General features: G+C 45.9%; 1 protein-coding gene across 1 annotated transcript; it reads left to right on the top strand.

The window, feature by feature from the left end:
• Positions 1-810: 810 nt before the first annotated feature.
• SLC22A7 (solute carrier family 22 member 7) lies at positions 811-20,663 on the top strand. The gene is made up of 10 exons (XM_068412546.1): positions 811-1,188; positions 3,058-3,161; positions 7,600-7,754; positions 9,187-9,355; positions 12,442-12,559; positions 17,706-17,815; positions 17,903-18,117; positions 18,618-18,726; positions 20,209-20,415; positions 20,600-20,663. The coding sequence occupies exons 1-10, from the start codon at positions 811-813 to the stop codon at positions 20,661-20,663; spliced, it is 1,629 nt and encodes a 542-aa protein (XP_068268647.1).
• The last annotated feature ends 1,300 nt before the right edge of the window (positions 20,664-21,963 follow it).

The raw sequence follows: 21,963 nt of genomic DNA, 5'->3' as shown, positions 1-21,963 counted from the left end.
GTGCCAGCACCGCAGCTTCCATCGCTTCCTTACATGTGTCCTGGGAAAGCACTTTCCCAGGTGGAGAAAGGGACTTTGTGGGGAAACATTTTCACTTCTTCCATCCCTTGGAGGACACTGGTGAGCCAGTGGCCCTCACCTGCAGCCCACCCTTTCTCCCCAGAGTGCTCATCTCCCTGTTTGCACCCATCCAGACACTCACCTCTCTTCTCTTCTGGGTACCCTCTCACCCTCTCTGTACTCCTGCTCCCAGGTCATGACTTGACACAAGCCATACTAAAAAACCCTTAGCTGATACACAGCAATCAGGCTTCTGTGGCCGTGGGCATCCCTACACGGTGGATCACCCCTGCTCTCCTGGGGGCCTGTTTTATGATCCAGCTGGGCTGGCTGGTGATCAGCTCACACTGGACAGGGTTTGTTGCAGATCCTGAGCCACTGAATGGTACCCCCACACTATAACGACAATGCTTTCATAGCACTCTTCCCACAGCCTCCTTTCCTAACTTGGACCTCCCTCTCAAATACCAGAACAGGAGAAAAGAACTCTTAAAAAGAGAAGTCACCTCGTGCTGGGTCCACTTGAAATGGATGTGTTGTGTGCACACAGGATAATTTCTTTGGCTCTACCCCAAATGGAGAGTTTCACTGTGACTTTTGACAACTGTTCGGCACGGTCTCAAAGTCCAATGAAGCGGCTGTATGAAAAGCCATGGGAAGTTGAGCTCTAAGGACAGAGACCACTTGCCAAGCTCATGTTGCTGCTCCTTGGTACATAGCTGCTCTGAATCAGCAAACTCCATAGAAAAGATGAAATTTGAGGATCTCTTGCTGGAAATTGGTGGCTTTGGCAGATTCCAGATTTTGATTTTGTTTATCCTCTGCCTCCCAAGAATCAACCTTCCCATGCATTTCCTGCTGCACAATTTTCTTGCTGCTACCCCCTCTCATCACTGTGCAATTCCACACCAAGCGGCATTTGTGAACCTCACCATGGAGGAAGTTCTGCTCATCAGCATCCCCCGGGAGCCCGACGGCACTTTCAGGTCCTGTGAGATGTTCTCACAGCCTCAGTTTCACCTGCTGCTCAATTCGTCTCTGCAACCAGAAAACAACTCCATCATCCAGCACTGCCAACACGGATGGGTCTATGACCACTCACAGTTCACCTCCACCATCTCCACCCAGGTAATGCCTGGCCTGTGATCTAGCCAAAAATGAAGTTAGCTCAGTGTTTTGAGGAGCAGATGGAGAGGTGTTCACTGGGTGCACAGAGTCAGAGGGGAATCTTTGCATTTTAACTAGTGGAAAGGACTTGTTTAGAGAAGATTGCCTGGGATGGGGAAGCTCTCTGAAGCTCGGAGTTAGAAGCCAACATCTATTATTATTATTACAAGCATCTTGCTTAGATTGTAGTTAGAAGCCAACATTTCTCATTATAAGCATCTTAATTTCTCCAGATGATTGAGAGATTGGAGGGGGCAGGGGGAAGACACACTGATAGGATTTTCCCTGTTGGGCCACATGGCATTTGCACAGGATTACACCCTATCAGGATTTCATATGAGGCTATGACTTGCTTTCTTGATTTTCCAAACACTTTGTAACTTCTATTCCCTTGGCTACCCCTCCTCACTGATCTCCGGCTTCCCCTCTTCTTCCCAAGATCATGCTGCCTCTTTTCTCTTACCACCAGGGTCTCTTGCTGACAAGCCAAATGTGCTCTCCAAGGGCCTCCCACTGAGATGCAGCATGCTGGCCAGCCATAACCTTGAGCCTGCCCAAGGTCCCTGCCCATCAAACATTAACCACTTGCCTTCTGAAATGCTTTGCTAAGGCTACAGTGATACCTCTGGGTGTTAATGCTTTACCTTCCTTGAAAGGTGGCCCAAAGCACGGGAGGTCTTAGGGAAGGGGACAATTTGGTCAGACAAAAGGGGCATGGGTGGGTTTGAAATGATAGCAGCTGACTGTCTCAGTGAGAGCAGGGCCAAGTCTTAACCTAGAGCTGGTGCCTCCTCCCCACCACCCAACCACCCCTGGTTTTGGCAGGCACAGAGGTAAGGGTCAGATGTGCACCAGGTCTGTACCTGATTTCTGCACTGTTTCAGGCAGAAAGGTGTAAAGCACCCTTGGGGGAAAAGGCAGGGGAGGTGCTCTGAAGCAAGGATGCTGAGCATGGAGCCTCGTGATGCTGCACCCATGGTGCAGCAGCCCCAGGACATGTTCAAGGAGACGGGGCTTTCTCTGGCATCTTTTGCTCTTGCAGCAGAAAAGGTTGCTTAAGGTCTGGCTGGCCTTGTCAGAGAGGCTGTGAGGCTGGGTTGATGATTAAATTAAGTTTTGCCAAGTTTGCACATACAGAAAATTAACTCCGCAGCTTGGGCACACCATTCAGTAATGATTAGCAGCATTTGCACCTCCAAGAAAGTAAAATGATGCTCATTAACTTAATTAGGAAGAATGTCTAGACCAACTTCTCAGTAAGAAATCAGTAAGCTAGCATCAGGAGCAAGAATTTGGTCTGACTCCCCCTCTGCCCTCCTTCCTCCCTGCACAGACAACTTCAAAGGAAACTGGTCAGTGCAACAGTAACTGGAGATCAACATGACTCTCGTGAAGGCTGAGGCACGGTCTCAAGCTCACGGCACTGTGGCACCCTGCACACACCCATCTCACCAGGGCAATCCCAGGAGCATGACAGAAGGAGACATGCACCCAAGCAGGCTGAGAGCAGCTATCACAGGGGTCAGGAGAGGAAAAAGGGGATCTCTCCACAATGAGTGGTCCCCAGGAAAGCTTTCTGATGCCCAACAAGTGTCCACAGAGAGGCTGCCACAGTGGGCATAGATAACTGGGAGGCGTCTGAGTTTTGTAAGTTGCAGCTTTACATTTTTCAGGACTCCCAGCGTTGTCCTATGTGCAGTTTAGTGCAGGATTCTACCCCTCAGTCAGATTTAGCCAATATCAATTGCAAGACACGATAGCTGACCACCAGAGGGAAGGGGTGTGAAAAGACAGCTGGGCACTAAGTCTCATTGTGGCCTTGTGTTTCAGTGGGACCTCGTGTGCGAGCAGCGTGGACTGAACCAGGCAACCGCAACCTTCTTCTTCATTGGCGTTACGGTGGGGGCCGTGGTATTCGGATACCTTTCAGACAGGTTTGACCCCTTTCAGGCTGTTCCTCCAGGGCTTCAGATTCATGACGAGAACTTCACAAACCTGTGACCTGCAAAAGGCAATCAGGGGGGCAGAGAAAGGAGAAAACACAACCGTAAAGGGAGAATCCAGTCTCCCACGTGAAAATTGGATTAAAGTCCCATTGGGAAGCAATGCAGGGGCTAAATACTCCATGGATCAGCCAGTTGCAGCCCACCAGAGAAGCAGCTCTGGCCCTGGTTAGGAATAAGATACACTGCAGCAATGACCACAACACTGTGGTCAGCATTGCTGCAGGAACAGTAAAAATTGAAAAAATCCACTGTCTGTGAAACTGGTTTCAGAAAAGATAAATGTCTAACAAAGGAGAAAGACAGCTAAAGGAAACCAAAACATGAGGCTAGAAGAGTTAGCTCTTGCAAATACATGGAAATTGGTTAAGGACACCCAAGTGAGGGGCTCGGAGCAAGTGCATGTCATAGCTGAAAACAGAGTCTCCAGAAAGCAAAAACTGACTCCGTCATCTCTAGAGAAGCAGGGTAAAGGAGGTTATTAGAAGCAGGGAGGCATTCCCTGAGGAAGAGCTGAGGCAATGAGGAAAACAGGAACAAATCTGCTCTCTCTGGTTAAACGTTAGAATGTGATAATGTAAACCTGAAAAAATCAGAGTAATAAACTAGAAAGGGCATCAGTTAAGAAATTAAATATTTTTGCAAGCAGCAGAACCAGGAAACCTACCAGAGAATACATAGTGCAGGCATGCAATCAGGATGTGCTATCCGCTGTACGCCATTCGTTATTCAACGCCTGAGCTTCCCAATTTCCTTCCTCTGGGAGCAAACAAGCATTAGCGTACAGCATGCTACAAAATCACTGCACAGCAGAGGGGAACCAGCTTCACAGTATGAAGCACCCAGAGACTTAGCGCTGAAGATGGGAATCTTTACATCCGTATATTTGCATACGAATATATCAGTATACTTTTGCAAGGATCCAAGACACCTGGCTGATCTTCAAACTGTGTGTCTTGGCTTTGTATCTGAAATGGTTTTATAGCACAATTGGAGGGAAAGAAATTCCGAATCACAAAAAGGAGCAGTTAAAAATAAGGCAGAAGAGAAGGTCTCTGCTAGAGCAAAACGAAAAATAATTTATTTTTCAAATGGGTTGTGACAGGGAAGAGCCAGTAGAAGATCAAGGCATAAAAGGAGCATCTGGAAGCAAAAAGGCTGTAGTGTGAGACATAAATGAGTTTGTGCTCACAGTGGGAGAATGTGTAGGGGCAGATGCTGGAGCTGGAGCTTTGAAATAAGCTGGTAAAAGAAGGCATACAGAAATACATCAGGTGGATGCCAGTGAACTGCCAGGAGCAGGGAGTGGTCATCCTAGAGCCCTACAGGACCCTTGGGATGAAAAAAGCTGGAACACTGCTGGCATTGTGTGACCTCCACAGGGCTGGGAAGGTATCATGTATCAAATCAGTTTTGCACTGGTTTCCAAAAAAGATGTCGGGAACTACACCCCAGGTAGCCTGACATCTATCTGTACCAGGCAAATTAGCAGAAACTATTCTGAAAGATTGAGTCAGTGGCCACATGGTTGGATATGACACGCTAGTGAAGAATCGGCAAGGTTTTTGCAAAAGATCCACACCTTACAAACATACTGGGTTTCTTTGAATGTGCTAACAGGCGCGTGAACAGGGGAGATACCATCTACATGGATTTCAAGAAGTTTCCTTAACAAAGGCTCCTAAAGAAACTGAGCTGCCCTAGGATAAGAAGGAAGGTTTCTGCATGGCTAAATAATTGATTAAAAGCCAGAGAGGAGAGGGGAGATACAAGTGTTCAGTTGTGACTATGGAGGGAGACCTGTGCTTGGATTTGTGTGCTTTTCAGCACATTTATAAATTATCTGAGAAAGGAGCGACTGACGAGGTGATGCTGAGTGACCAGGCTGGTAGAGATGAGATCTGAGTGTGGAGAACTGCAGACAGTGCTTAAAGAGCTGTGTGACTGGATGGGAGCGTCAGAAGACAAAATTTCAGGGTAAATTAAAATAAAGAGAGAAACAATTCTAACTTCTCACTTAAAATTGAGGCCTCTGAGCTGACCTTAGCTGCTCAGGAGAAAGACTTTGGGGTTACGACAGACAGCTCTAGGCAAACATCCACTCAGCAATGAGTAGCAGCTGGGGGAGCAAATGGAAAATTAAGAATCATTAGGTAAGGAATATAAAATTAAAGAGAACATCACTATGCAGTAACATGTAAATGCATGGTGGCCCCACATCTTGAATACTGTGTGCGGTTTTGATTTCCCTTCACCCTCCTTCCCCTTCTCAAAAGCATGCAGAAGAAATGGAGAAAATTCGGAGAAGCTAACAAGAAAGACCAAGTTATGGCTTGACTTCCAATTAGCCAGACCAGGACCCTTCAGTCTGCTGAAGTGGCAGCTAACAAGGGTCTGACAGCAAGCTGTGCCCTTGTGAGCAGCCTGGAGCAGAGCCACCTGCCTTTTAAGACCACTTAAAAGCTGAGTATCATTAGCAACCTTCCCTTTCTCTAGCAGAGAAGAGGTTCCACTTCTTTGTGCCCACAGTAATGCAGAGATTTCATCTCTGGTGCTCCAGGGTGAAAACCATCCGGTCCTGGCATTTTGCTACAGTTCAGGTTCATTTTCTCCTAAGCCTCTACAGACATTTGGATTTGAGAACATCTCTACTGACAAATTTTACCCTGGTAAACCCTCCAACAGACTTCACTGTGAACATATATATACAAAAAAATATATATACATTGTTCCTGTTATTGTCTGCTCTTTTCCAAACACTCCTTTTGTACCTTGGCCTTGTACTGGATTGGCTGTATGATGCTTTGGCAGACTTCCAGATTGGGATATTTATGGAAATGGCTTTTTCATTAACTTTTATGCCTGTGCAGTTTGCTCATTTTATGATATTTTCTACGTGTAATCTTTCAGAGGTTGTGCTTTCCTGCCTCTCCCTCTGAAGACAATTTTAACAGCATTATTTCTAGCAGCCTCCCTGTAGCCTGCAGTTCAATCCTGCCAGCTTGCCTCTGGTTTCCCTAGCAGGTGGCATGCATTTGCTGGGAGAGTCTAGTAATGGGTCCATAAATAGCTGCCTTGCACCCTACAGGGAATCTTACGATTTTATATCCTTCTTACTGTATTTGCAAGAAAAATCTTCATTTAAAAAAATGTATCTTCTTTCTTAGGCAGTTACCCTGTTGGAAACCAGATCCAGCTCTGGTGTGTTTCTGGATGTTTGCTGCTCCAACCCAGGGGCGTTACGATGACTTTTGCAAACTGTCTCTGTTTACATTTCAAAGCAGATCCAGCAAACTTCCTGGGCCCAAGCCACGAGTTGTTTTTTCTCCACTAGATTCATTAACTAGCTCCTGCATTAAGTCATTTGATGATCATTTTTAGGAATGTTATTGTGGCATTATGTCCTGGCACATCACTTTTTCCCCTGGAGCAATCATTCTTGCCACCATCCTTCTCAGGTGGCCACTAAGAGAGCCTTAATGCCAGAATCAGACCAGGATTTCAGTGCCTATAGACTGAACATTACCTGTTTACATGGTTAATTTACTACTCCAGTCTGAACCTGAGCTTTCGTCACATGCAGTGCTGATATTCATCAGAAGACTAATGCCTTGTGCTTCATTTTGATTTTTAGATTTTCATAGGTTGTGTAGAAATACATACACACGTATTTCTGTATGTTTGTGTGTGTGTATACATGTCCATTGTGTGTATTTGATTTTCTATATTACTCCACACTCTCCACACAGGACTCTGCACCAGGGGTAAGATGGTCCCACAACTTCCAAAACCCTTGGGGAATGACCTCCTAGCAGATTCCTCATAGACCCCTTAGGACATCATTTGCACATGTGGGCTGACAATTGGATTCCTTTTATTTTCCTTTGGGATCTTTGTTTTCCTTCTAAGGATTGGGGTGAAAGTGTCACGATTCTCTCCTCCTCAAGAGTGGTCGCGGTGGTTGGTCCTGAGTGATCCATGGGAGGAGGACATGCTGAGCCAGGCATGGGGACAAATGTTGGAGGGAGCAGCGTGTGCCAGCAGCATGGGATTTCAAGCTGACCGCTGCTTTTGATGATGGTGTTGAACAGGGGAGCCCCATATATTGTTTTGATCAGTGCTGATCTTTCCATTGGAGAGCCTCGTGCCCGACGCTCATTGGGGGGCTGGCCCTCTGAATGGGATTGCACCACTGTGGCACTGGCTATATCCAGATCTGTTTCCCCTCTCTGGGGCATTGCATCTTGCGCTCTTTTGCAGAGCGGGCAATATTTTCATTTTCCTTCTCGAGTCTCTGGTTTGCCCCATTTCAAACCCTGCTCCTGGGACAAGTTTCCAGCTGCTGTAACCCAGCCTGTGCTCATGGCAGGTTCGGACGGAAAGCCATGCTCCTGCTGTCACTTGTGTGCTCTGTCGTATTTGGGATGCTGAGCGCCGCCTCCGTCTCCTACAGCATGCTGGTCATCACGCGGACCCTCACCGGGGTGGCCCTGAGCGGCGTCTCCCTTATTGTATTGCCTTTGGGTAAGTATGTGGGGATTTGTGTGTGCCCAGTTGTATGGGGGGACTTCTGACAGGCAGTGGGTAGGTAGGGTCTTGTCTACCAGACAGGGCAGAGCTAGTAGGAACAGGAGTTTGGAAATCGTTGCGTGTGCAATTTTACTACGGGCAGCCAAAACAACATCCCTCTTGGAAGGATCAAAGAATTACAATCTTCTGTTAGTCTAATTAATGCTTTAACAGTCTACTCCAAATATAACAACCACTTATTAGTATTTCTGTTACAACGTTAACACTTGCAATCCATGCTACCCAATTCCTGCTAAGGATCATCAGTAGTGTAATAAAAGCCATAGACCAAATATCTGCCCCTTTTCTCTGACACTGAGTTCTCACCCTTCAAACACACTGTTAAGACAATTCATCAGCATTGCCATGTCCTCAGCAGGAGGAGGACGGTGTGTCATTCATGGGGTGTTTCTACCTCCCCAGTCTTGAATTTGCTCACAGTTTTCATATGTTCCCAATCTGCTTTTTCAGAAAGTAATGGGGGGAAAGAACCACAAAAAAAAAAAAAAAAAAATTCATACAGAGCTAGGCAAAACTGAAGCTGAATAATTTAGGTAATTACATAGTAAAAAAAAAACTTCAGGGTACCCAACAGAGCACTGGATGATTCTGTAGATACAGATGGGACGTACTAGGCAAGACTCATTGTACCCAACAGCAAGTTACAGGTGCAGGAAAAATTTCCAGGGTTTTTGCACATACAGCCAAAATCAAGCTAAGATGGCTTCAATACTGTGAAAGTCCACACAAGACCTGACGAATCCCAAGGCCTGCTATGTTTTTTTATTGCTGTAAAGGTTGATGCCTGCCAGGCAAAGGAGAGCTTGGGGGGGATATTTCTGATTGTTAGAGGTTGTAGCAAGATGTCCAGATCTTTGGAGGAAAATTGGCTTTTACTTCACGCACACAAACAAGGAGAGCACCATCTGTTCTGGCTTTACATGTGCATTAGTATCTATGTTGTGTAGATTCCACATGAATGGCAATCTTAATATATTTCTTTCATCTGGAATAATAAGTGGGCAGAGAATGGGAAACTCTGCAGGCAAAATGGTTAGGGGAAAAAATTATCAGTTTGTTGAAGACGACCATTTGAATGCTATTGAATAGGATTTAAAAAAACATCACCTAAGGTGTTTTTAGCAGTTTCTTACTATATGTCCAGTATTTCTTCTTTTAAGGCTTTATTTTAGTTGCTTACAGCTTTGCAAGAGGTTAAGAATTGTGGATGAACTTTTTAAATGTGCCAGATGTCGGCCAAACAGTGGAACCCCCCTGGAGGAGAAGACCAGGAATGTTACCTCACTTTGCCCTTGTTAAAAAGCCCTGCAGACCCCTTCCTGAAGAAGTCCTATGTGTCCCAGCTGAACGCTGCCTCCTTTTGCAGGGATGGAGTGGGTGGACATACAGCACCGCACTTTCTCTGGGGTCCTGACTAGCATCTTCTGGAGCATCGGGAACATGCTACTGGCCATGGTAGCGTACTTCATGAGGGAATGGCACTGGCTATTAGTAGCTGTAACAGGACCTTGTCTCCTGAGCATCGTCTGCCTGTGGTGAGTGCCACGACCTGCAGCCGGACGGCTGTTGGGGATGGGAGCGGGTTATTATTTGCCTCCTCTGCTCTGTGAGCGTAGCAAATGTTGCAACACTGATCCTAGGATTGGCTCCAGCAACCCAGAGAGGAGCAGGACTCGTCTGTGTCCTGCACTCAGGTTGCCCAGGCATGGCAGCTCTTGAAAACTGGAGCAGCCTGGGTTTCATCTCTCCTCACCTCCGACAAGGCCAGGAGCCAAGGTCGCACCACTGCTTTGGGGACAAGGAGGAGGCAGGACTGGGGCTGCAGCCAGGCATTTGGTGGACAAGTTGCAGCACAAAGGAGAAGGATTTGGTGCTGCAAGCACTGTCAGACATGGCTCAGAGCAAGCAAAGACATCCCAATACAGGGAGGCAGGGCCAGGCCAGATCCCTGGCATTAATCCCAGGTAGACTCAAGATAAATAACTTATCCATCCTCTGTCCCCATCTCATTGGGGAAGATACCTCTGGTACCAATTTTTCCATATAAGCCAATGACATCTGCCTACTAGGTCAGGTGCATTTATCTCTGCACTTCCCATGACCTTTCTCAGCTGTATAACCATCCTGATGGGTCAATTACATCCAGTTTCTGTGGGCTGTTGCCCCCCTGTAGCCTTTTTTTAAGAAATACCTGACATCTCATAAGCCTTAAAATGGGAGATGGTTCATTTAATCAAAGAAACTAATTTTTCTTCTTTTTTTTCATGTAGTAACACATACTAGAATACAGGGTCAATTCACTGATACTGTGACTGTAATGTGAAGTGTATTGGATCAACTTACTCGATGATCCGAAACAGTCCTTTGAATAAGCAGCTCCATTTCCTGGCTGGACAAAAGTCCCGTGTTGAAATAAGCAAGCAGGTATTCCCACAACTGCCCCTCTGAAAACATTCAGAAATGGGGGTCTGAGTCTCCTCCACCTTAGGGTGGTTGTTTAGTTCCTCTTGGACATTGGTGTGGTGCTGGATCACACTGCAGAAATCACAGATGTGTCTCAGGGCGATGGGGAGCTCTAGGTGGAAACCATGTAGAATAAGCTCTGATTGTTAGATACATGGGCCCCAAAATTACATGCATAATCGCTGAGCAGAAAGAGTGACATTCAAATGCTAAAGTGCCTTTCAGCTGCCAGCAAAGAGGCTTCTAGAGGCTATGGTTTGCTTGCTTACTATGTCTGTCCATCAGCATGAAGCAGCAGATTAAATAGCTGCACAGATCTAGCAGAAAAATCCCAAATAATACTTATGAAAAATGGGATATAAACTGATGCTGTTGTTAATCAATTGCTCAAAAAAAGATCTACTGTTTCATTGGTGATGAGGGTTTTCTGGCAGAGTAACATCTGATATTTTCCTGATCAAGTCCAACACAACTAAAATATGTGTTCTGATGACTTTATAGTTTTAGTTGTTCTGCTCTTTCTCTAGGACAACCAGCCATAAAAAATTTGAGTCCTGGGAAGTGCTGAAATTCACATATACATTTGGACCCACCCTTTCCATGATAGACGATTTTCTTTTCTCTTATGTTAATGCCTTTTATGGAGATTAGTTCTCCAACAAATTATACTGTCATCTGATCAAAATTCAAGCACCCAAGAGGTCAGTGATTGTTGGACAATTAAAAGTCCCTTAAGTATGGAATCAAAATCTAATTTAGCACACTGTAGATATTGTTGACACAATGTCAGAACGCAGTTGAGACATTAGACAACCAAAAGACATAATATTATACTCTGCAGATGGTGGCAATGAGCGCAAAAAGCCATCTTTCACTCCGTATATTTCCCAAGGTGCATTGGGCTATAAGTTTATGGGAAGGAGCTGAAAACTTTCCAGAAGACCAGTTCTGCAAATGTTTTTGCTCTACACATCCTTTTCAGCTACTGCTTGAATAGTGACAGTAGTTGTTCATTAGGTTTTTTTGTAACCTGATTTAGGGCACATTCATCACCAACAGCTTACAGGGAATTGGTCTCAGACCACTCCAGTGGGAGACTCCAGTGAGAGATTTTTGACAGCTATGTGACCTCAGTAGACCTCATACCCACACACTTCTTCAAGGTTGTAAGTCCTCCCACTGACTGCACAGGATGCTCAGCTGAAAGTCTCCATGAGAACAGTAGATCCTGTTTTCTGCTTCTCTCAGGGGACAGATTTGGGTAGGTGTTGGCTGCTCTAGCAGAACATGGCCACTGTGGGGTATTTCCAATGTCTTCTGGACCCTGACTGCTATGCAGACCCACAAAACACCATATACACTCTAGGCCAGATGGGCTGCACAGTGGCCTGGGAAGCTCCAGGCCAAACAGGACCATGTAGCCATGAACTGCAACCAGATACAAGATCAGACAAGTCCAAGAAGAGGGAGTTGCAGATGCTAGTTTATGACAAGTGCTGGATCTTTTGCTGGAACAGACAGAAAAATAAGAGTCACAGGACTCTCACCTTACACAGGTCTGCTAAGCAGACCTCTCAGAGTTGCTAATTAGCTCTACAGTAGTACAGCATCCCTTGTCGCTCAATGGCTATCATGGATACTTCACTGGGGGCCACAGCCTCAATGACTTAGACCCCAGTTGACTGTCTTGTGCAGAAGGCTTTGATTATTGTGAAAACCAAATAATTTTAGCAATTAACAAAGTAAGTATAGAGCTTACTAAATCCTTTCTACATATTAATTTTTTTATATCCTACAGTTTCAAAGTTTAAAGAGTCCCAAAAAGCATGAATCTGTAAATATAAACTCTCCAGGGCCAATTTTAATTGATAAGAGTTTGAAACTTCAAGCTCAGAAAATTCAAGCTTTGATCACAGATCACATGATAAAAATTTTGGCTAGACATACTTCAATTAGCAGATTGTACTCCTTCAAGGGGAGAACAACACGTACATGTAACAGGGTGTCCCCTTACTCTCATTCTCATGCACCACAGTTGATATTTTTAGCTGAGGTTGAAGTCTCATAGAGAAGACCCCCTCTCTTTGGCCAGGGCCACATATGTGGGGTGGAAAACATGGTGCACCAACAGGAACACTGTCTTCTCTCTTCACACCAGGTGGGTTCCAGAGTCTGCCCGGTGGCTCATAGCCAATGGCAAAGTGAAACAAGCTCACAGGCATCTGCTTAGATGTGCAAGAATGAATAGAAGGAAAGACTTCGCTGTCTCACCAGAGGTGAGAAACTGAAGATCCAGACACACATGTTCTTCCTCTCCCATTTTCTCTCTCTCTATTTTACTTTTATTTGATACCTGAAGCAATGCTCAGCCTGCAGTGTGATCTGTGAGGCACTGTGGTCCACAGGGAGCCATGCTACACTTTACTCTGGAAAGCAACTACATCCACTCATAAAGATAAAGCCGCACCTCAGCTTCCATAAGGCCAGAAATCCCCTTCATTAGGTGGGCTGTCTTTCCATTCATTATTGCCATGACAAGAAGCCTCAATGCACTGGACACTGGACTAAATAGGCAGCATGAGAGAAGCACAGCCTGGAAAAATAAGGCAGAGGCATCACTCCCATAACAGGCAGGAGAGTGTGCAGATGAACGAGCAATTCGTGCAGCTTAGTGTTTGCCTCCTTGGTTGCCATAGTGTTTGCCAAGTGTTGGCACAGTGCTAGCAGAAAGCAGACATGCATTAGTAGCATGTAGTTAGCATATTTTCTCTCATATTGCACTTGAGATACTGCATGTAGTGTTATCCAGAAATGTAAAGGCTAGTCCACCTCAGGCTGCATTTAGTGTACATATGAAACTGGAAGATTGTCAGCCATACTGCCCCAGTGGTGAATGGGGGTGCAGAGAACATTTGGCATGATCAACCTTTTCCCCTAGCGAAAGCTCTGCTCTCAAGTCAGTCATGGCTCTGCCAGCAGTTTTAAAGGAACGTTGCAAGGGTGAGGCGTTGGGCAAAGTAGGCATGTACCCACTGGTTTGAATCCATTTTTGCTTGACCTCAGAGGTGCAAAGGATGGAGTGAAGATGCTCAGCCAGATGACTGAACAAATACAGGGGAAGGAGAACCCTAAAAAAGAGCCACCTATTTTCAGCTCCAAAGCTCAAGGTATGAGGCTGATCTGGAGATCTTCATCTTGTGCTCAGTTCTATCTTAAAAAGGTTTTTTTCGCATTCAGTCTCACAAATGTTGAGACCTTGGTCCATGATGCTTACTTAAGGACACTCTGGTGACTCCAGGGGACGGTGATAAGCTCAAGTGACATCCCAGCTCTAGGGAGGACTCAAGGGCCAGGCAGAAGGTAGCCTCTCCCTTTGGAGAGACACCAGAGCATAGTCAGTGCTCACAACAACCCTTCACAGCCAGGCTTGGATGGCTGCACATCTGTCACGTCTGACTAATTTGGTCCACATGGTTTGTCTCGACCTTCTCAAGAGCAACAAAGCTCAGCTGTGAAATCTAGTGCATATGGAAGCTTGTGGTTCATTAAACATCAATCTTTCCTTTAACGTCCATTGGTTTTCCTCTTATCAAAAGAGGGAGATGGGAAACCCCTGCCACCAGCACAGGAGCCTTGTACTTTGCTGTCCTGGTCCAGCTTCACCTCTGCGTGCTCTTGCATCCACACCGCTGTCTTATCCTGGCCAGCATGCCATTTTTTAAAAGCAATTTCTTAATGTCTGTTGAAGAGGTGATTAGCCCTTTTGATTTACAACAGAAACATGTTGTTTCTGTGAGAGTTGTGAGAAATTATGAATTTACTGTTTGTGGCAGACAGGAGTTGAGTGTGGCTCTTCCATGCCTTTAATTAAGCCAGTAGCTCTGACTAAATATGTAAAAATAACAAGTTATAACCTCTTTCACAGCCTTGGCTGATGACTCTTTTTTTCAGAATGCAGAGTTTCACCAGGAAGGACATAGGCTTGCACTCTCTTACCATTCTTAGGGTTAGGAAATGTAGCTGGGGCTTCCCCACTATCCCAGCCTTGCACCAAGTCACATCATACTGTGACCACTAGACCACGATCAAGAAAGGCTTGCAGTGCCATCCAGAGGGACCTTGACAGGCTTGAGAGGTGGGCCCATGCAAATCACATGAAGTTCAACAAGGCCAAATGCAAGGTCTTGCATGTGGGTCAGCAATGTGCACTTGCAGCCCAGAAGGCCAATCGTATCCTGGCTGCATCAAAAGAAGCGTGGCCAGCAGGGGAGGGAGGTGATTCTGCCCCTCTACTCCGCTCTCGTGAGACCCCACCTGGAGTACTGCGTCCAGCTCTGGGGCCCCCAACATAAGAAGGACATGGAGCTGTTGGAGCGAGTCCAGAGGAGGGCCACGAAGGTGATCAGAGGGCTGGAGCACCTCTCGTATGAAGACAGGCTGAGAGAGTTGGGGCTGTTCAGCCTGGAGAAGAGAAGGCTCTGGGGAGACCTTATAGCAGCCTTCCACCTGAAGGGGCCTACAGGAAAGCAGGAGAGGGGCTTTTTACAAGGGCATGTAGTGATAGGATGAGGGGGAACGGTTTTAAACTGAAAGAGGGTAGATTTATATTAGATATTAGGAAGAAATTGTTTCCTGTGAGAGTGGTGAGACACTGGAACAGGTTGCCCAGAGAAGCTGTGGATGCCCCCTCCCCGGCAGTGTTTAAGGCCAGATTGGACGAGGCTTTGAGCAACCTGGTCTAGTGGAAGGTGTCCCTGCCTGTGGCAGGGGGGTTGGAACTAGATGATCTTTAAGGTCCCTTCCAACCGAAACCATTCTATGATTCTATGGTGACACCTTGCTGGATTCATGAGGTTTATAGGGACATACTTGTTTTTTCTTGTCAATATCCAGACATGCGGGCAACACAGAACTGCCTGATTGTAGTTTGCTTAATTGACTTGACTGTGCAACTGTGTGTTCTGATGGCTTACTAAGGTAACAGCTGATTTTCCTTAGTTCAGAAGACTGAACTTTTAAAGACATATAATCTCCAGATAATTGCACAGCACGTTACTGACGTACTCTCAGGTTTAATAGCATTGTCTTATAGAATTGATTAAGGAATTTCCCAGTGTGAAATTCTTTTTTTCATTATGAAAAACTTTGTCACTCATTCAAAAACTGCAAAGAATAGTTTGCAATCAGTGATAAAATCTTAGCTCTTCCCTAGTGAAATATACTGTTACTTATAGCTATCCTCTTCCCTTTCCTAACACTTTCTTTCATTTTGTACAATTCTTTTAACCAGAGAGCTCTCTGGGCTGGGATTTCTCTTTTATTAGATATTTCTGCAAGTCCCCAGCCCCCATAACTGTTCATCACCATCTTAATTGTAGGTGATGCTGTAGGCCTGCAGATTCCCTCACCCTCCTCCCTCCCCAGCCATCACTGAATTATGTGCATTTTAAGTTTCTTGGGATTCTTCCTGTTCTGGCTCTCCCAGTTGTCCTTCCGCATGCCAAGAAATCTGGCTAACACCACATAGTGGAAGATGTTTTCCATATTAATGTCTTATGTTACCCATTTTAACAGCAAATCATGCAACAGGATAGACAAGACGAAATGGCCTCAAGTTGTGCGAGGGGAGGTTTAGATTGGATATCAGGAAAAATTTCTTCACTGAAAGGGTTATCAAGCATTAGAACAGGCTGCTCAAAGAAGTGGTTGAGTCACCATCCCTGGAGGTATTTAAAAGATGAGCAGATGTGGTGCTTAGGGACATGGTTTAGTGGTGGACTTGGCTGTGTTAGGCTTCTGGTGGGACTTCATGATCTTAAAGTTCTTTCCCAACCTAAATGATTCTGTGATTCTATGATTCTATGATTCTAACTTAAAGAGAGGACAGACTGCCATCAGGGTAACTTGAATCTAATATTGAAATTCTCAGCGTTGCAGAAGTAGTCTGTTATCGGTGCTATGATTCATCCTGTGCATTTGGATGAAGAGACTTTATTTGTATGTGAAAAAGGTAAAAAAAAAAGTTTGAAAAAAATAGCTTACTTGCCATACTACAGTATTAACAAAAGTTACCAGATCCAGAGATGGGTGTACAGAAATAAAAGAAAAACATAAGCTCAACAAACCACTAGATAATGTGGGAAAGGATCATTGAGGTGCTAAACAGACAGACACCCTGCCTGGTCCAGAAAGTCCCTGAACAGCTGGAGGCGGTGACGTTTCTAGGGTATATCTCTACATGCTTGCTTGGCTCTTCTGTAGGCTCTGCTGCAGGATGTTGTTGGAGACAAGGCACTGGAGAAGATGATCCTCTGGTCCAAGATGCTGCAGGCCCTCTTCATCCATCTAAGTTGTAGGTTCCCTATGTGAGTCTGTGGCTGGGATTAAGTACGCAAAAGCTTTTGCCGAGGATTTGCTTTCTCTGAGGAGAATATTGCTTTGAGAATACATGGAAATAGTTAACCAGACTCTCCTCGAGGTTTCCTGTGATTCATAACCTAATCAATGTTAACTGTCCTACCCTGCATTTGCTGATGGGTTTGGACATGCTGAAGCAAGGCTGTCCTGAGAGGAATTCATATCTTCCAGTGTTAGGTGTCCACATTATCACTGTCTGCAGTCTCCTTTACAGTCTGCCATCTAATGAATAGCCGATGGAGGCTAGCATGTGATTCTTCTGACCAAACACGGTTGTTTGCTCTAGGATAAAATTGCTCCATCACTTCCACTGGAGATCTCCATTATCTACACAACTATGGCAACTAGCTTAGGTATAGCTGCATTGCAGACATGTAGTTGTGTGAATCTCTTGCATCTCAGCCAGTGAGTAGAACTTACCAGCTCTCCTGGTAGTTACCCCTCAATCAATTGCTAAAAGACCTTGTGAATAAGCACTCTCTTCTTCCTTATGGGCAGGGCTCACCTCTCAGTGCCTGACTTTTTTATATGTTCTGTATTGATATAAACAGATGCATAAATAATCACACTTTATATAAATGCACTCATGAGAATAAAGCATGCAGCTCACTGTTAGCTCCTGTCTGAGACCTGACACAAGGGCAGGCAACCACATGGGGAAGAGGGTGGAACTGGCCAAGACTGACTTTGCTAACACCATGATCTGCCATTTTTCTGCAACTCTTTCTGCCACATGGGGTATGCAGGTAAGAGGGATGTAGGTAAGAGGGAAGAAGAAGCCATGGGAAGAAAAAGAGGTCTAAAATGGTAGGCAACCTATAAAGTTGTAGGAAGATGTGTCGCTGACAACGTATGCCCAGAGAATTGTTCTGCAATGGGAACATATGGAAAATCCAAGGTGGAGCTGGAGCTCGGAAGGGCAAAGGCCCCAGCCTGTCTAGGGTTTCATGTCTGGAGCCTACAAGTACAGCAGATGAGCTATTTCCTTCTTTCCACCTCTCCCAGGTCCTCAGAGGGATGGCAACAGACAAAAAGCCAGGAGAGAGTTACTCCTACATCAGCTTGTTCAGGACACCGGTCCTGCGGAAGATCTCTCTGTGTTCTGGGGCTGTGTGGTAAGCAGTGTCACTTCACACAGGGGATTTGTCCTGCAGTTCCCCGGCTGGATTTCCCTAATCCCCATCTCCACACACTCCTTGCAGGTTCGGTGTTGCCTTCTCTTATTACGGCATGAGCTTGAACCTAACTGGCTTTGGGCTCAACATGTATCTCTCCCAGTTTGTATTTGGCATCATTGAGATTCCATCCAAGATGATCATGTACGTGCTGGTGAATCGAGTTGGACGACGGCAGAGTCAGGCCTGGGCACTCATCCTGACTGGACTGTGCATAGGAGCCAATGTCATCATTCCCAAGCGTAAGACACTCTTCTGCTATATGCAGTACTTGCTAAAGGGGAGGCTTCCATTCTATGCAGTGCTAGAGAAGGAGAACTGCAGATCTTGTCCACAGGCAATTCTGTATAGATATGTCCTCCACCTAAAGGGCATCTGTGGGAGAAGGTTACTAATGTGGGCTAGCCCTAATATCTGGTGGCAACAGATGGTCTCCAGTCACTGTGAAGTGGCTAGTAAGGGTCCAGTGATGGCAAGGTGAAGTGCCTGTCTTTATTACAGACATTGCCCAACGGGAAATGTCAGGACCTATCCTTTCCTCAGTTCATCTCCCACTCAGGCTAACAATTACCAAACTTACTGATCCAGACTTTGGAGACAGCAGCTCCAGGGCTATGGAGCTCCCTCTTTTTTCTGTAGGAAGCACTGAATCTTCTTCCTTCTTTTACCTGAGGCCACAAGAAGCTTCTTCCTAGAGGCTGCTCTTTGACCATTGTCCTAAATGTCTTTTCTTTCCTCCTAGCCTTCACCTCCTTGCGCTCTGTAGTAGCCATTATGGGCAAAGGTTTCTCAGAAGCTGCATTCACTACCGTCTTCTTATACACCTCTGAGCTCTACCCCACTGTACTGAGGTAAGAGATGCCACTCGCCTGAGTGCACAACCAGAACCTTGGTGGGATGTCACCCTCAGGTCTTTGACTGGGATGTCACCCTCAAGTCTTTGACATCAGCACAGCAGGACATGTCATTGGCAAGACTGCAGGACTGCTGCCTTGCCTCTAGAAGTAGCAGGCTCTAGGGATTACACATACTTCCAAGAAAGGGGAACAAAGCTGCCCTTTTTTTTACCTGGGTTGTGTGTGGTTAGGTTATGTTGATAGGGAGATGTATCGAAAGGTGAGGAGCATTCTGTGTGGGAAGATTTCTCAACCCCAATAGTCATCTGTGCTTAGTAAAGTCTTAGTTCCCTGTGATAATCTGCCAACAGCTGTTAAAAGACCCTGAAAATAATCATGTGAAATATCAAGTTCTATAAGGGACACATACTACCACATGTCTGACAGTCTTCTGGATATCAGATGATATTAAAGCAGGGATTAACTAGCCTTTCAGGAGGAAAAAGAGAGCTTATTTGAAATATCTGGGTAATGGTGACATAAAACCAGATTTAGCATCAGCATAGTTTGGGATATAGCTGAGACGGGTGGAGGGAATCACCTCGCTCGTTTCTTTGTGAGAGTCTGAAAAAACCCTCATGGATCACAGCAGGCCTTGTGGCTTGCTTCACCTCTGTCCCTCCCAGCCCGGAGTACCCTCCTCTGACAGTTACTCCTTTAACTTTCACTGGTCTGTTGCATGTGGGGAATGATGCATAATTAAACTGAAGTGGGCACACTGATCTGCTACTTTGCTTCTCAGATTGGTTCATATTTTTACATGCTCAAAGACTCTGACAGATAAAGACAAAAATGTTGATTCTTACTCAACAAAAATGTTGATTGCAGTACTTACTCTGCATATGCACAAGTAGGTCCTGGGATCCTTGTTGTCAGCGTGAAACACCATCCCTTCGCTGAAAATCAGTAAGCAGAGTAGGTCTCAGGTCTTATTTTTGGCCTCCTCTCCAAGCTCTCCTGAGCTTATAGCTACAGCAGGACCAAAGGTGCTCACAGGTATCTCTAGTGCATGCCACCTGCCTAGAAGTACCTGGGTGAAGGAGGGACTTTGGTTTGCTCTCAGCAGATCGGAGGACTTACTAGGGGATGGGTAGAAAATGCACTCAGGGTTTTAGACATTCAAAGTGGAAACAACTTTAGAGCAGATATTTTTAGCATGGAACTGCAGCTTCTTTCTCATAACACACATAAATCTATTTCTCATAGTAGCTGCGGTTGATCTCTGGGAAATACCATCATTGTAGGAAGATAGGAAAAAAGAAAAAAAACAATCAAAAAAAAAACCTGGCAGAGGAAAAACCTAGAGGGGAGGGAAGCCTCAGTGCTTATAGAAAAATAGGGGGAAGGGGCTGCACTTTTTCCCAAGGTCTGATATGAAAGAAGCACCCATCTCTTTCTCGTGGTGGTCTGCACCACCACACTGCCCTACCTTTCCAGGCAGAACGGGATGGGGTACACCTCCTTCGTGGCACGCCTCGGCGGGGCTTTGGCCCCACTTGTGTTTCTACTGGATGAGGTGTGGAGGTCCCTGCCCGAAGTGACGTACTGTGGTGTAGCAGTGTGCTGCGGCTCGGTGGCCTTCCTGCTCCCAGAGACGCTCAACGTGCGCCTGCCTGAGGGCATCGAGGACATGGAGAAGGCACAGTGAGTCGGCTCTGTCCTGCCCTGCACACCAGCTCTGCCGAGAAGCAGGGGACCTTGCTCTCTACCACCTGCAATTCCCCGTCTGTGGGCGGCAGCAGGTGAAGGGACAGCCCAGTGGGGATCGGGGCTGTCAGGCTTCCTGCTCTTCTCTCCATCAGCCCAAACATGCCTTCTTCTCTTCCAGAGTGAAAGGGCCACCACAAAGCAGAGCCCCCCAGCGCATGCCGCTACAGCCTCTGCCGAAGTGAGGGACTTCGTGGGACAGCCATTATGTAGGACTGCAAAAACGAGCCCTGCTCTGACCCGTCAATAAAAGAGCCTTTACTGCCCACCTAGCCTCTCTCTGCGGGGACGTGGGGCTGAGGACATTGGAGGAAGGAGGCAGAATGTGAAACCAGCTGGAGGGAACCAATCCACCCTGTAATGTGGCCAGGAGCAAGAACCCAGAAGTCTAACAGGGTGTGAAAATAAAGGCACCCTGTGCTAAACTCTTCCAGTCTTTGGCCTTGTTGGACTAGCAGCACCTTTCAGATCAGTGCACAGCCTTCCAGAAACTACAGTCCCTTGGTTTACACACCACAAGAAAGACAACAGCAATAAAAAAATACTGAGTGTGAATCGTGCAAACACAAATAATCTCAAATAAACCTAACTGGATGGTGGATAAACCATAAACTGTAGCTACAAATATTTCTTGAATTTGGAAATGGTCTGGACATTTTTCACACTGGAGCTCAAAGCCAGCAAAAAGCACATGCAGGAATGTCACTGAGAACAGGACAACTGCATGCATTTGTCCCACATACACAAAGAAGAAAAAAAAAAGCTTTTGCAGATTATTTAAATCTAGTGTGCATGCAATAAGTATCCTTTAAGCTAAAAAAAAAACCAAACACCTCACTACAGGAACTTTTGCATGAAATATTGAATAATTCATTATTGGACTTCATTCTGCTTACTGGTCTAACACATCAATCTTAAACTTATGGAATGCCTTTGCCTCTTGCACTTGCTTCTGCAAACAACCGAGATGAGACACCAAATTATCTATAAATTTGGATCCCTGACAAACAGCACTTTTCTTACATTGGCAAGAGGGAAGGGCCTCAGCATCCGAGTCCCAGGCGCACCGTGATTCCCTGGGCTGTGCGGTGTTCCCAGCTGTTTCCAGTGCATGGCTCTGTGAGGACAGCACAAACTGCGGATGCACCTGAAAGCGGGTGGAGGGGCCCACCCAAACCCAGGGCGAGGAGCACTCCCTAGTAGAAATAAGCTGCCTGGCAAAATTTTATACGTCACCTTTTTGCTTTAATGCAACAAAAGGAAAACAAACTCCCCAGAACCACCCTCAGGCTGAGACAATTTTGCGTATTATTTCTGTCTTAAAGATTGGGTCAAATAACCTGCCAAATCCCTGGGACAAGAGCATCTCCCCGTGGGGAGCACTGCCTTGGGTTCATCAGCGGCAGACCAGCGCTAATGATCGGCTAGCCGCAACACGCTGACATTAGTGATAGAGCGTAACATACCTTCAAAAGTGCCCTGTGA

This window comes from Nyctibius grandis, chromosome 1, assembly GCF_013368605.1.
Source record: "Nyctibius grandis isolate bNycGra1 chromosome 1, bNycGra1.pri, whole genome shotgun sequence".
In the NCBI taxonomy this organism is placed as follows: Eukaryota; Metazoa; Chordata; class Aves; order Nyctibiiformes; family Nyctibiidae; genus Nyctibius; species Nyctibius grandis.
This window is presented reverse-complemented; position numbering and strand designations above follow the sequence as displayed.